Below are 16,268 nucleotides of genomic sequence, written 5' to 3'. Positions count from 1 at the left end.
CTGCCCCACTCCCTCCCTTCTCACTTCTTGTCCCAAGAAACCTGTCACCTGCCTGCTGTAGACTGGAAATAACCCAAATGTTCCTCAACAGAAGAACTGATAATAAATTGTGCATATTCACAATGGAATCTACAACAGTGCAGATGAGACAGTATCCACGACCCCCACCAGCATGGGTGGACCTTTGAAACCTTATGTGTAGTGGAAAAGAATGTTGCAGAAGACTCCATACTTTATAATAGCATTTTTATAAAACTCAAAAACAAGCAAAACAAAACAATATATTGTTTAGGGATACATTCACACCTAATAAAAGTATTTTCAAAAGCAAGGAAATAATAAACATAAAATTCAGGGTAATGTCTATCCCAGAGCTGGGCAGGGACATGGTATGGGGGTGAAACACACTGGTTGGAGATCTTGGGTTGGGAGGAGGGTTTGAGATAATCATTTTGTTGTTTGGCTTCATGGCTTACAAGTATGTTCCATGTATTCTTTTTTCATATATTTCGAGTGCTACAAAATGACTTTAAGGATTAGATGGAGAAGGTGCCAGAGGTTCCTCCTCTTCTCTTCTCCTTCCCTCACTGATTGATCTGGGGGCAGGAAAGTATGTACCTATGGAGTGTATGGACACCATGTCTGCCCACCCCGCACTGTCACAGCTGAATGGCCTGTAAGAATGTTTCAGCCTCATTCCTCATTTCCTTCCCTCCCACACTCTGGCTGAGTCCACCAGACTCTGGCCCTGGCTCCATCACTCTGCTGAAGACAATTCTCCAGTCAACTCCTTATGAGTGGAGTGGATAGTTTCAGGGCTGGTCTTGCCCGGCATCTCAGCAGCATTTGACATGCTATCCCTGCCTGCTTCCCCGAGCACCTCCTCCTTGCCATTCCGGCTCCTTCTCTCCTGATATTTATTCTATCTCAAAACACTGCTTCTTGGCCTCCTTTCCTGGCTCCCTCCCCCTCCCCTGCCTGTCCCTTAGTGAAATGATGATGCCCACAGGTGTCTTCTCAGTCCTCTCGTCACCCTCTTTGGTCACCATTTGCTGATGAGTTCCCATCTCTGTCCCCAACCCAGACCTCTGTCTCCTGAACTCCAAGCTCCAAATATCCAACTGTCCCCTCAATCTCTCCACTTGGATGTCACATAGGCACTTGAAGTCCAACTCCCAACCTTCCCCCAACAGCCTGGTCCTCTTTCAGGGGCCTCTATCCATCCATGCAAGTACCCAAGCCACCTGCACATCAGCCTCGTTTCCTCCCTGCCCTCACTGCCACCATCTCTCCTCTCTCTCCAGCCTCATCCAGTCACCAAACTGAGCTCCTCTAGTTCCTTCCCTGTCACCCAGATCTGTCTATTCCCCCTATCTGCACCACAACCTTCCCAGTCCAAACCAGTGTCCTCTCCCGCTTGTGTGAAAGCAACTGTCTCCTAGGGACCTCCCAACTTCTGGCCTTGTCTCAGTGTGTTCTTTACCCTGTAGACACACTGTTGTTTGTAACATGCAAATCTGAGTGCATCCTCCCCTGCTTAAAATTCTCCAAGGACTGCACCCTTCACCCCCGGCAATACCAAGGCTCTCAACATAGACCCTACCTTCCTCTCCCACCTCACCTTTCCTCATCTCCCCCTACATCTCTGCCTTAAACCCCACCCGGCAACCATACTCAACCTCTTCCAGTGCCTCCTGCTTCCCACTCACCTCTCTGGCTTCAGCACGTTTCTACCTGGAACCCTTTGCCTCCCCGACCCCTACCCAGTTTCTCCTGCTTCATCTAACTCTCGCTCCAGGTTCCAGTTCGACAGCCATTTCTTCTGGGAAGCCTTCTCTGACCACGCCACTCCTGCCCAGAGAATGTTACGTGGCCTCACGATCTCAGCACCTCAGACGTTTCCTTTTCTACTCTAGCACTTACAACCCTTCATAATCACTGCTTTTTAAATTATACGTCTCTCACAACAGACTCTATGCATCAGCAAGCAGGGCCCTGACTTACTGTCTCAATAGAACCCAGGACAATGCCGGACCCCTTCTAAGCGTATGGCAAAAGCTGTTGAATAAGCAAGTGAATGAATGAATGAGTAAATGAATGGATGTAAAACTCTGCTTTACATACGTTATCTCATTTAATTCTTACAAGAACCTTTTAAGGTAGGTATTCTTCATTTCATTTTACAGGTAACAGAAAGGAAGTAGCTTGCCCCAAATCACACAGCGAGCAAACAGAAAGCTGAAAGTTGGGCCCAGGTTTAACACTCAAGCCCACAGCACCACCAACCCTGTCCCCTCCTCTGGCCATCCCACCCCGATCACTCATCCCACACGAAGCCAGAGAGCCTTCTTGAGGCCGGTTAAGGCTGGAAACGCAGGCTGGGAACTGGCAATGGTTACCTGGAAGCACGTGGGGCCCGGCCTCCCCGTGGGGATGTCTGACTGGTAGAAGACTTTGAGCTCTGGAGTCAGCGCGATGACCGTCTTAATCACCAGGGAGATGATGTCAGACCAGACCTTCTTGATGTCAACGCCTTTGGAAGACAGTCTACAAAGGATGCTGGAAAAAGTCCTTTTGCTGCCGGTGCTAGCACTGTCCGAATGGACGAAGTTGCCGCTGTGGATGTTCAGTGAATAGTTGGTTAAGTGCATAAAGATGTGGTGCAGGTTTTTGGAGGTGGGCTCCTGATATGGCTCAGTACAAAACCTAGAGAGTCCGTCTTTGGCTATATAAATCTCTAAGGGGTCTAAGGACTTGAGTAAGACATACAGACGAATATCAAACTTGAGCTTGTCAATAAGGAGAGGTTTGCAGATGTACTCCTGGACCACCGCCGGCCTGCTCTGGAGGGTCCCTGCCAGGCGGATGTCACTGGGGTCTTTAATGAGGTAGATTCCGTCACCCTGACAACCACCATCAGGTTTCACGATAAAAGTGGGCTTCCAGGAGGGGTCATCGTCTTTCACCATTCGAACCTGGAGGGGGAGAAAAGGATGGCAGACATTATATTCTTTTCCCTCTGGATCCCTAACACAGAGCAGGGCCTTAGCAAATGTGTGGTGAATGAGTGACAAGATGATTCCTGCCGATCTGAGCAGGGGCTGAGCATCTTCCATGGAGACTACACTGCACAAGGTACCGAGATAGTGACATCAGGATTGTCCCCAGTCTTGTGCTCCAGAGCGAGGTGGAGAGTGTAGTAGATTGGCAGTCACAAGACCTGGGTTCAAATCCTGCTTTGCCAGTTATTAGCTACACTTTGAACAGGTCATATGACTAATAATAGGGCTGAGAATGATAATGATGGTGAGCTAATATTATTTATGAGCACCTGTGAAATGCCAGGCACTATATCAGGCGATTACCTAATTAGCTCATCTAACCCTCACAGAAAATATGGTTGTGCCTTTTTATGTCGGGAACAGAGAGGGCACAGCAGGTGCTAAGGCCATGGGTGTTGGAGTCAGATGGCCTGGGCTCAGACACTGGCCCTGCTCCTTACCCTGCAGCCTTGGACAAGTGACTTAAGTTATCTACACCATTTCCATCTGTGAAACAGGAGTAAGGTTGTTTTGAGGATTAAATGCATTCATAAACGCAAGAGACTAAGCATCTCAAACCTGAGAAATAAAAGACAGTTCAGGCCGGGCACGGTGGCTCAAGCCTGTAATCCCAGCACTTTGGGAGGCTGAGATGGGCAGATCATGAGATCAGGAGATCAAGACCATCCTGGCGAACATGGTGAAACCCCATCTCTACTACAAAAATACAAAAAACTAGCCCGGCGAGGTGGCTGGCGCCTGTAGTCCCAGCTACTCGGGAGGCTGAGGCAGGAGAATGGCATAAACCCAGGAGGCGGAGCTTGCAGTGAGCTGAGATCCGGCCACTGCACTCCAGCCTGGGCGACAGAGCGAGACTCTGTCTCAAAAAAAAAAAAAAGTTCAAAGCCTGGCTGTCACTCTTTTTAGAAGATGAAGTGACTTGCCAGCTAACTCAGGGGCAGAATTGGGATCCGAATCTAGACTGATGACTGAAGCCCTTGGACCTTCCTCTATCCTACCATGTCTTGGTTTCCTCACTTTAAAAATGGGGATATAGACATCTACCTTCACTGGGTCATTGTAAGGATGAAATAAACTAAAACGTACGAAGGGCCAAGTGCAATACCAAACACGGAGCTGAGCTAGTGCACAGGAAACGTTTGTTTCATGTTTACATCCCTTCTAAAGCTCATCTAGTAGACCTGACCAACCCTTCCGTCTGTTGAGATCTTTTTGAAACCAGATCCCATTGTCCACAGTATCTGCTTTCCTCCCAGCTCCAGGTCAGTGGAACACTCACATAATTAACTATCCGGGCACTAGACCAGTCCAGATAGTCGGTCTGGACCCGTGGATCTGCATAATTCATCCTCGCTCCATTACCCCGGATGCTAGTGAGGTGCTTCCTGCAGCTATGGAGAGTGGATGGACTAAAATGGCAGGAGAGGAGGTTTTCACAAGCAGAGAGAAGCTGGAGGAAATGTAAGGGTGGATTTGAAAGAGGAGCCACGCTCTCTGCAGCTTCTGGTGTGAAAGTTCCCCTCTGAAATCTGAGGGGAGTGCCCGGCAGGCTGAGTTGGTGGGTGCCCCAGTGAGGGACTCCTTTCAGCCCTCCGCCTTTGCTGTGTAAGCCCAACCCAGGACATCTGCACTCTGGCTTGCGCTTACCTCTTTGACCAGCCTATATTTCTAAATGAAGCTTTTGCCAATTCCTTGGGCACTATCAGTTTTTCCAGGCTTGTAAAAGATCTTTAACAATGGAGAAACACTTAAAGCCTTAACAATGGTCCACATCAATTGTTTCCCCCTGTCAGCAGGATCCGAGAATGGAACTTCACAAGAAATCAATGCAAGCCTCCCAGGGCCTTCCACTGAGGCTTTCTTGCAACTGTGACCTTGACGTTTATGTAGTTATTTAATATTCAACCAAAGCATTCGTACACTTGGCCCTTTACAGTAAATATAAGTGTGCTGGACAAATGGCAGTTATGGATCAGGAAGTGAAAAATGTCAAGTTTGCACTGATAGGAAATTTTTCCCTCTGGAAAGCTTTTGCTATGCCAAAGACACTAACAGTTCAATATATTATCCAGAGCAATATTTTCTCCTTTGAATTCCATGTGTATGCCTTAAATAAATTAAACTACCTGGTCAATAGTCTCCGTCACTCACTGGATTCCTGAATACTTCTTCTGCTCTTTGCCAGAATAGTGCCATACAAATCAAGATTATTAATACTCATAGAATCATTGAATTTTTTAGAACTAGAAGAATCCTCAGAGATCAACATCACCCAGTACTCTCAAAAGTCAAGGGGGAAACTGAGGCTCAGAGCGGTGACATGACTTCCCTTGGGTCCCACAACTGGCCAGTAGTATGGTCAGGATGAGAACTGAGGTCTCCTGATCCCACCTCAAGTTTTACCTCTAAGATAAAACTGAAGATCTCTTGTTCCTCTTCTTACTGTAGGAAAGATCCTCCTAATGTATCAGACAGTACTGAGGTCTGTGCTCTGGCCTCACCCTAAAAGATTTTGGCCCTGAGTATGGCCATCCAGGAACTATATCTGTAGATCCTAAGTTGGCCAGACTGCCCCAGTTTCACATATTCTGTCTGGGTTCCTTGCTGGTTAAAGCCCAGGTGTGATCTATAGGAAACCCTCTGATTTGTTCAGAACGTGGTTCCCATAGCCACCAGACCCTTCCACCACTGCTACCGTAAAAAGAGAAACATTTTTCAGAATTCATATTTGCTCTCCTCTGAGGTTTATTCAAGAATGACCCTTTCCCAGCAGCTATTAAAGTTAAAAAGTAACACGTTGGCTCTTAAAAAGAAGTCATGGACCAGAATGAAAATCTCATCAATATACCTGGGCCCCGGCCTCAGCAATTCTGACTTAATCAATCTGAGATGAGACCTGGGCATGTGTATTTTGGAAAAATCACCGCAGGTGATTCTGACGAGCACTCCGTCTGAGAATCACTGGATTAAGTGAATTAAATAAAAATACCATCTGAAACCAACATATTGAATGAAGTATTCTGCACTGGTGTTGGCTGGAGTGTGAGGAAGACTTGCACTTATGCTAGAACTGATGGTATCTCTAGTTTTATCTAAACCCGCTGTTGGACCTGAAATCTATTACCTTGTAACTGTATACAGGGATGGCTGAAAGAGATACACAGAGGAGGTAGTGGCCTAATTGCCTGGCACTCCTCTGGCCTATTGAAAAATTTATGTGGTTTTTACTGCCCCCTAGTGGACATTTAGAAAACGCTATTGGGAAAGTCACCCCGTTCAAAATTCCAACACGACTGAGCAGTAAGATACTCTACTAAGATATTAAAATGGTCTTAAAGAAACACCACTACAAATGAAACTCACACATGGAACAAAATGGATGTATCCTGAGGATACTATGCTAAGTGAAATCAACTAGACCCAAAAAGAAAAATTCTGAAAAACATTTTTCAGAATTCATATTCGCTCTCCTCTGAGGTTTATTCAAGAATGACCCTTTCCCAGCAGCTATTAAAGTTAAAAAGTAACACGTTGGCTCTTAAAAAGAAGTCATGGACCAGAATGAAAATCTGTAAGAGTGCACTTATATGAGGTACCTAGAGCAGTCATATTCACAGAGGCAGAAATTACAATGGTGTCTTCCAGGGCTGGGGTGGGAGAGAATGGAGAGTTAATGATTAATGGGTATAGAGTTTCAGTTATGCAACATGAAAAAAGTTCTGGAGATGGATGATGGTTGTACAAAAATGTGAACGTACTTAATGCCACTGTACACTTAACGTACATACCATGTACATTTAAAAATGGTTAATCTGGTAAATCTTGGGTATATTTTACCAAAATTTTAAAATTAATTTTTAATTTTTTTAAGCCACAGCTTTTGGTAAGTTAGAAATAGTACTACAGTGAAAAACAAAAAAAATCTGGATTTTAGATTTTCAGTTGTTTCTGACTGTGTGACCTCGAGAAAGTCACCTAACTTTCTGGGCTTTGTTGTAGTCACCTATAAAATAAAGGGGTCAGACTAAGGTCCCTGGCTTCCGCCAGCAAGCAAGTGCTGAACCGTGATTTATCTTGACATCACCACAGTTGAAGGCTGCGTTATAAACACACAAGTGGCATTCATCACGCCGGAGAGTTCCCACTGTGCTGTTTGGATCAGCACATTGCGATGATCTATAAGAGGAGGAGATTTGGATCTGAGATTTATGAGGCATTTGAGGAAATCAGCAGGGCATTTGGAGGAAGCAAGCTAAAATGTTTGGAGGGAGAAATTCAGCAACTAGAATATCAAGCTACAAAACATTATTAGCAATGAGGGGCAGGTAAGAGGCCAATTTCTGAAGAAATACTGTGTCTGCAATACCGGGGAAGTCAAAACCAGTTAGGGCACTCCTTTGTCACTCAGGTGGATTTGCATTCAATCTTAGCAACTCAGACCTTTGATGTCACAGGCACACGCTACAGATCTCAGGCAAAAACAAGCCTCTGGTAGACAAAATCAATGTCACACAGTGCATGCCAGACAGGAGGCAGGGCCAGCCCCTGCCAGCCTCAGGGACATGAGCCTGGTACCCAGGGCAAATTCCTACCTCAATGTTCAAGGCAATTTCTGAGTCCAGTTAAGATGGAAGGCAGTCTGCAGTGAGGTTACCTAGGGCCAGATGGAAAGGGCAAGAATGGCCTGTTGGGGCAGAATGGGAGAAAGAGCAGTGAGGCAGAAAGGAAGGACTCGGGCAGATGATGTGCTGCTTCAGTGGGGGGTTATGAATGCCGGAACAGGCAGGACACTTCGGGGAAACTGCAGACAATTCTGATGGCTGGAGAACATAAAGGAGGTGGAGGGGGTGTGCAATGGAAATCCCACTAGTGAGATAGGCAGGGGCCAGATACCACTACCACCACCAATAATAGTAATAGCATTAGCATACACTTGCTGAGGCCTTCCTATGGGTCAGGCACTGTTCTAAGCACTTTGGAGGTATTATCTCACTTAATCCTCATGACAATCCTATTTTACAGATAGGGACAGGGAGGCCCAGAGATGTCAAGTAGCTTGTCAAAGATTACACAGCCAATAGGTCACAAAGCCAGGATTTGAACCCAGGCAGGCAGATTCCAGAGCCTATGCCAGAATAAATGAGGGATGTATGAGAAGAAAGGGGATGGAGGAAGATCGGGCCTAGCTAGGAGGTAAGGCCCCACAGGGAAGGCCCTCGAATGTTGGTTTAGGGAGTTTGAGCAATGTCCTAAAATGATGGGGACTCCCTGAAAGGTTTTGAGAAGAAAGCAACTTAATTAGATGTGTACTACGTGAAGATGCCTCAGGCTACCACATAGAAAATGTACCCAAGTGGGTGGATGGTCTGGGGCAGAGAGGAAAAGCCCAAACTGAGGCTGCAGTGGAGTCAGAGGGAAGGAGAGAGGTTTGGGAAATATTTTGGAGCTAAAATCAACAAAACTGGGTGAATGGGAGAGGGAGACAGGAACATAAAGGATAATTCCTCTATGTCTAGGTAGTCACAGGGAATACAAGGGGAGGATGAAAGGCTGGGGGAGGCAGTGGGAAGATGATCAGCTGGGCAGAGGACCCTGGAGGGTGCACACCTGGAGAGGTTTGTGGTCCCTGGGAAAGGTATCCGGAGCTTGGGAGAGAGATCTGGGGTCATCAGGCCCCTGAGGATGGCCGAGGCCCTCACAATGGGTCAGATTATGCAGAGATAGGATGGAGAGGAAGAAGAGGGCACCTGGGAGCCAGAGGCTGGAACGGGCAGAACAGATCCCAAAATATCTTGCATTTATACTCAATCTGCAGGCGAAGGATGGAGTTTCAACTGACGAGGTACATGCATCCACACATCACCAGAGCACCCAGGAAGAAGATAGTTTAGAAGGAATAAAGACAGGTTTAGGAAGGTCCCGAGGCTATCAAATTCTGAAGGCCTGCGCTGGGGCAGGGACGTTGGGGTTGAAATAGGGAGCTGAGAGAAGAGGTAGAATCAGGGCACATGGTGACTGGATGGATGTGAAAAGGGAGAGACGAAAGGGTCATGGGTGAGCTCACGGTTTGGGGCTTCAGCAATTTGGGGAGGGGTGATGGTACAGATTTAGGGACTACAGGGAGAGGTGCAGGTCTTATTGAAGGAAAGTGGGGACAAGGAGAGGAGGAATTCACTTCATCAAATGAGTATTATTTGCATGACTCCAGACAGAGCTAATTTAGGACTTTATAATATTCCACAAGCCCTTTACTGTTCATCGGAACCAGGCCAGGTTATCCATTATCTCCTACAGATGATTAATTCTGATACCACAACTCTTCCAGGCTTAGAAAGAATAAGAGCTGCTGTCTGACAGAGATGAGACTCAGACTCTAAACTCAGATGGAGCATACCTTGAACTGGAGCACAGGTATCTGAACAGACCTCTCAGCTCCGTGGTGGGTGTGGAAACCACGGGCCCATGAGAAGTAGTGCCTGCCACTGTGCGGTCAAACATTTTCACCACTTCCTGGCTTTTGAAGAGTTCCAGTTAAGAAAATCTAAGCAGCAAAGAAAGCAACCCTGTTCGGCTTATCACTGATGATTACCCTGAGTTTACTGGAGCGATGGCATCAATTAACCCCAAGGAGTTGGGGCTGACCCCTTGCATGCACTCCTCACATGGCCTGGATGATCCTCCCTTTCTTGGCAGACAGCACCAACGCACCCTGGCAGTCTCGCTTCCTGCCCTTCCCTCCTGTCCTCTCTCTCACCTCGATGCCTTTACACCGGCTTTCCCTGGACCTCCACCGGCCTCCTGCCCCTTCTCTGCCTGTAAAGCCCCACCCATCATCTATGGTCCCTTGGGAAGTTCCCTCTAAGAATCATTTCCTGGCCTGCAACCTTCTATACAAACATCTTTTCCTTCCCAAAGTCCTTCTCCATACTGAGCTTCCCCATATTTTCATGACCAGCCCTTTGAGGCCCAGGAAGGAATCATCACTACACACACACAGAGACACACACACATGCACACACATGCATACACAAGTACACACATGTGAGCACACACACACACACTATAAACAAAGAAACTGAGGCCAAGGGGCAAGGAGACTTGCCCAAGGCCACACAGCTAGTAGCAGAACCAGAACTATTAGGTTGGTGCAAAAGTAACAGAAGTTTTGCCATTGAAAGTAGGTGAAAACCACGATTTCTTTTGCACCAACCTAAATAATACATTAAATCTTCTGATATCCAACCCTAAGCTCTTTCTATCATAATTAATTCAGGCATCTGAAGAAATCTTTCAGAAGAAAACTTGGAATAAGTACTCTCTCTCATTCTTGTTCTGAATACATTTGTTTGCTGCTATTATAAATTTTGATGCTCTGCAAAGATATTACTTTATGTAATCGCCAACTCTCCACTCTATGGAGAATGAGGAAATTGAGGCCCAGAGCGTCCAGTGAGAAATCTACAGTCATCTAGCTAGGTCAGTTCTGGACCACACTGCCCTTTCTTTGAAGATGTTCTCAAGTTCACTGTGGAGGTGGACACAGCATCACACGGCTGCTCAAGGCAGCTGGTGCTTCTGCTCAGAAAACTCAAGGGGCAAGGAACAGCCTCTCCACCTGCTTTACCCCAATGCCAGCCTGCTGCCAGTGCAACTTAATGGACCCTGCTTTTGAAGAACAGCAGCCTTCTGTGAGCCATATCTACCCATCATTTGTGAGCAACCAAAAACCTCCCTAGAACACGCCTGGGGCACTGAAACCTGTTTAATAGGAAGGTCCCAGTCACACTGTGAGACTGTCCATCTTCCTCTCGGGTCCCTTCTCACACCCTGCCCCTAACTGCTGGAGCTGAGGGGAGTGAGGACACAGCCTGGTGAGTTAGCCCTGCCTGGCCTCCCCGCTCCTTCCCCACAGTGCAGTTCCAGCCAGCCTCTGTCCAGTCCCACCTAATTCCCCTACCACGTGGGTTCTAAGCCCAGCTTGCTTGGCCTAAAGCCTAGCTTCCTAAGGGCCCTGGGTGACCCTGGCGCACATGGGGGTCCTCAGACTGCAGCTTCCCTTTACCTCCTCCGAGTCCACGTACTGGATGTCTGCGAGCAGCAGCTGCAGAGAGGACGTGGGCTTCGGAAGCAGGCTGCCCTGGGTTCGGATCTCAGCTCAGCCCCTTCCTAGCTGTAGGACCTTGGTCAAGCTACTTACTCCCTCTCACAGTACTATTTTTGGCATTTCATTTTATCTGTATTAGGCTGCCTTGGTTTCCTGATCATCCTCCTAAGTGATCAGATTCCTAGGTGAGGCCCATCCCAACCTACTTGGCCAGACCTCAGCGTCTGCCTCTCCTCTCCTCCAGTGCTTGCCCATGGGTGGCTGGGACCCGTCTCCTGAGACTCGGCTGTTTCCTGGGTCCACCTGGGTGTCAGCCTCTCATTTCCCAACTCCTGGGGGCCGCCCCATCAGAGTTCAGCCCACAGCCTGCCTCATCTCCCTGGCCCACAGCCTCATTCTCCTTCCCCAAGTCTCCTACTGAGAGCCCAGAAGGCATCACAGCTGAGCCCGCCTGGAACGTAACACTCCGCTGCTGAGTAAGCTCCCCTTGCAGCTAAAATCGTTTTTCCAATAGTGAGGATTTCCTGCTAATGAACTGGCTGAATAATCTTCAGCTCACTTCCAAGTGTATACGACTGGTTATAGTCACAGGCGCTTCAGATCACTGGGCCCAGCTTTTCCTCCTTCCCCACACCACAGTCCTATGTCCCTTGCGGTCCACCATAATTTACACACTAAACTTTTTATTATTTATTTATTTATTTATTTATTTATTTTTTGACACAAAGTCTCGCTCTGTCACCCAGGCTGGAGTGCAATAGCGCAATCTCGGCTCACCGCAACCTCCGCCTCCTGGGTTCAAGCGATTCTCATGCCCCAGCCTCCCAAGTAGCTGGGATTACAGGCACCCGCCACCAAACCCGGCTAATTTTTGTATTTCAGTAGAGATGGGGTTTCACTATGTTGGTCAGGCTGGTCTCAAACTCCTGACCTCAAATGATCCACCCACCTCAACCTCCCAAAGTGCTGGGATTACAGATGTGAGCCACTGCGCCCAGCCTAAATTGTTTTTTAATGCAAGAATATCAATGTCTTATTTTGCAACACTCAAACAAGGTGCCCTCCCTTCCAGTGCTCTTTTGGCTAAACTAGCAGTATTGAGCAATTGCAGTATTGATCAGTGCCAGGCAGTGCACTAGGCACGTCAATATGCATACATGAGATCTAATCCTACAAGACAGGCAATAGCATTTTCATTGACTTATGTATTTGTTTGTTAACTGTTTTTGCAGAGACGGGGTCTTGCTATGTTGCCCAGGCTGGTCTCAAACTCCTGGGCTCAAGCAGTCCTCCTGCCTTACCCTCCCAAAGTGCAGGGATTATGGCATGAGCCACTGTACCTGATCCAGAATTTTCATTTCTAGGCTTTGTAACTAGAGGTTTCTCTCCATATTCCAAGACCCTACAAAAAAGTGGCAGAGTTAACTACGCTGCTTACTCCTTGAAGGCAGGGGCAGTATTTTCCTCATCCGTCGATTCTCTTGCCCACTACGTCCCCAGCTAGCACTGGAAGAGCCTTAATGGAGGTGGACTCAGCAAATGCTTATGCGAACCCGCCTCTGTCTCATTTGGTTCAATGCTGTCATGTTGTATCCAGGATCACAGATGACATTTCTTTAAACACTAATCCTGGGTGATGCCAATCACTTCCTGGACTTCAGTTAAAGTATACCTCAAAAGCAGATAACTCCCCACTCTCTATCTCTGGAGCGTACCTCTCTTAGGCTCCAGACTCATACAATTAGATATGTCAAATGTGACATGTCCAAAACTAAGCTCATTGTCTTTTCTCTCAACTCTACCCCTCCTGTGTTCCCTCTAACAGTAAACATTACCACCATCCATCCGTACTCCCAAGCCAGAGATCTGAGATCACCTTCTCCCTCATCACTCACCCCTACCCAATCACCAAATTGACATTTCTGCATCTGAACATGTCTTACAGTCCCTTAATCATCTCAGCATTTCTCACCTGAATTGCTGCAATAGCTTCCTAGGTGACCTGACTGCAGTACAAGCTCTGTGCTGGGCACTTCCCATACATTATTTTCCATTCTAATAAGCAACCCTGTGAGACAGGCATTAAAGAGTGAGCCACATGAAATTGTCATTTTTATAAGTCAAACCCAGCTACACACACACGCACACACACATTTGCATGTGATTCAACCTAATACTATTATTATTACCAATCTGCCCTCCCATCGCAGGCAAGGAAAGTGAGATTTACAGGGTAATTTATTTCCCCAATCACACATTTTATACCCTGGGGAGCCAGGATCTGAACATGGGTGTGTGTTCAAATTTCCAAAGGCCACACTTTTTCTGCTAAATCATATCATCTTCAGGTCCATATATCAGTTCCTAGAGGAATGCTCACAGCCCTAAATACATTACTTAGAGTATTAACACATCTTAATACTTTTATCAGAGGCGTTTGAACCAGAGCAACTCCATCTTAAATAGGATCTGGGTAGAACGAGGCTAAAACCTACTGTGTTGCATTCCCAGAAGGTGAGGCATTCTAAGTCACAGGATGAGACAGGAGGTCAGCACAGATACAGGTCATAAAGACCTTGGTGATGACTGGGCACAGTGGCTCATGCCTGTAATCCCAGCACTTTGGGAGGCTGAGGCAGGTGGATCACGAGGTCAGGAGATCGGGACCATCCTGGCTAACATGGTGAAATCCCGTCTCTGCTAAAGATACAAAAAAATTAGCCGGACGTGGTGGCGGGTGCCTGTAGTCCCAGCTACTCGGGAGGCTGAGGCAGGAGAATGGCGTGAACCCACGAGGCAGAGCTTGCAGTGAGCCAAGATCGCACCACTGCACTCCAGCCTGGGCAACAGAGCGAGACTCAGTCTCAAAAAAAAAAAGACCTTTCTGATAAAACAGCTTGCTGTCAAGAAGCCAGCTGAAACCCACTAAAATCAAGATGGCAACAAGAGTGATCTCTGGTCCTCCTCACTGCGACACTCCCACCACGCCATGACAGTTTACAAATACCATGGCAACGTCAGGAAGTTACACTATATGGTCTAAAAAGGAGAGGCATGAATAATCTACCCTTTGTTTAGCATGTAATCAAGAACCATAAAATGGGCAACCAGCAGCCTTTGGGGCTGTTCTATGGAGTAGCCATTCTTTTATTTGTCTACTTTCTTAATAAACTTGCTTCCACTTTACGGACTTGCCCTGAATTCTTTCTTGGACAAGATACAAGAACCCTCTCTTGGAGTCTGGATCAGGAACCCTTTCTGATAACACTTTAAAATGTTATTAATAATAATACATAACAGTAACAACTACCATTTATGAGCACCTATGAGGTGCCTTACAATAGTTATTTCACTTAATCTCCACAGCTAAGCCATGAGAAATCTACTGGTATTTTTTTTTCTTTTTTAGGTTTTATTTTGTTTTGTTCTTCAGTACCTTGTTTGTGTGTATGTGTGTGAAACGCTGTTTTTTGTTTTCTTGAGACCGAGTCTCACTCTGTCACCCAGGCTGGAGTGCAATGGTGCAATCTCGGCTCACTGCAACTGCGGCCTCCCAGGTTCAAGTGATTCTCCTGCCTCAGCCTCCCGAGTAGCTGGGATTACAGGAGTGCGCCAACACGTCTGGTCAATTTTTGTATTTGTAGTAGAGACAGGGTTTCCCCATGTTGGACAGGTTGATCTCAAACTTCTGACCTCAGGTGATCCACCCACCTTGGCCTTCCAAAGTGCTGGGATTACAGACATGAGCCACTGCATCTAGCTGCAACACTGTTCTTAATAATGTTACAAATAAGGATCCGAGACTGAGCGAAGCTAGGTGACCTGCAGGTCACACAGGAGGTGGTAAGCCAAAAAGCAGGGTGTAGGACAAGGAAGCTAAGCCTACTTCAGGGGTCAAGGCCGCCAAGTTGGACACTCGCCTTGAGTCCCAGCAGCACAGCCTGTACTTGGATCAGGTTCACAAGCCCAGGGTGGACGGAGACAGCAGTACAGAGCTGGTGCTTCTGGGCAACAGCTCTGACCTCTAAAGAGAACTGGCGAGAAACTGACACAACCAAGAGGATAGTTTTAAACACACACGCAGCCACTCAGAGAGCCTGGTCGGGGCAGCCAAGTGCCCACCCAGGAACGGGACACTCAGCCTGATCATTTATACCACGAGAGTGAGAATAGGATCTCCTGCAAGCCTCTGGATTTCAACTGCTGGTTTAAATTTCAAGGAGAAGCATGAAGGTGTTGACATGTAAGGAATTACTTGTTCATGCCTTTGATCACCCTCAAACTCCAGGGTGTTCTAAATGAGCGTGATGGTTGGAAGCCAAGTTGAGCTGATTTGTACAAAGGAACTCCTACTGTGCCACCGGGGGGGCGCTACAGAAGCCACATTTCCTTAAATCAACACTGCCTGTTTCCCCCACTTTCATTTCAATGGCATCAGGTGGCCACGGGACAACAGGACCTTGGGCTAAGCTCCCTCTCATGGGCTCCCAGGAAATGTTAGGCCGGCACCCGCTTCCTGATCTCTGGTCTGTCACTTCACCTGGGTGGTCATTTGAAAGGAAACCTCTCTGCTTCCTTAATAAATCAGAGAGGGACACTAAAGGCAGCCTCTCTTTGGGGAAGCAGATGCCCCAACTGCTCTCCCAAATTTACTTTCCCTTTGGGGATATCTCGCTAGCAGCTACCACAGCCACAATGGTCTTAGGACAGGGAGGGAAGTTTTGATGCCCTTTAATGCTCTGGACAACACCTGGGCTCCAACTCTTTCCTTAGGCCCCCGCAGCCATAGACATAGCTTTTGAGACTTTATTGATGACTCAAGGAGAGGAGAAGGGAAATAAACACAGAGAAGAGCACTGATAATTGTGTTTACAAGATACTCTCACCTCAGCATGACAGAGTCCTTTAGTTTGCCCTTAGATGGCAGAGGCAATGTTTTCCCATCCCCTGGGAAAACATCCAGATTCCCTGGAGGCTCAGCATCAACCCAAATGTCCATCAGTGACAGACTGGATTAGGAAAATGTGGCACATATACACCATGGAATACTATGCAGCCATAAAAAAGGATGAGTTTATGTCCTTTGTAGGGACATGGATGCA

General features: G+C 47.1%; 1 protein-coding gene across 1 annotated transcript in view; it reads right to left on the bottom strand.

The window, feature by feature from the left end:
* The window catches only part of TTLL11 (tubulin tyrosine ligase-like family member 11), a 273,330-nt gene that overhangs the window by 164,034 nt on the left and 93,028 nt on the right, over positions 1-16,268 (bottom strand). Inside the window, exon 5 of the mRNA XM_011927426.1 lies at positions 2,400-2,975. Within this exon, the coding sequence (XP_011782816.1) occupies positions 2,400-2,975 (576 nt within the window). The remainder of the gene's footprint in view (positions 1-2,399; positions 2,976-16,268) is intronic.

The sequence above is a fragment of the Colobus angolensis genome, unplaced genomic scaffold (genome assembly GCF_000951035.1).
Source record: "Colobus angolensis palliatus isolate OR3802 unplaced genomic scaffold, Cang.pa_1.0 Scaffold71, whole genome shotgun sequence".
Taxonomy (NCBI): Eukaryota; Metazoa; Chordata; class Mammalia; order Primates; family Cercopithecidae; genus Colobus; species Colobus angolensis.
Note: the sequence above shows the minus strand (reverse complement) of the source record. Positions and strands in the feature narration are given on the sequence as shown.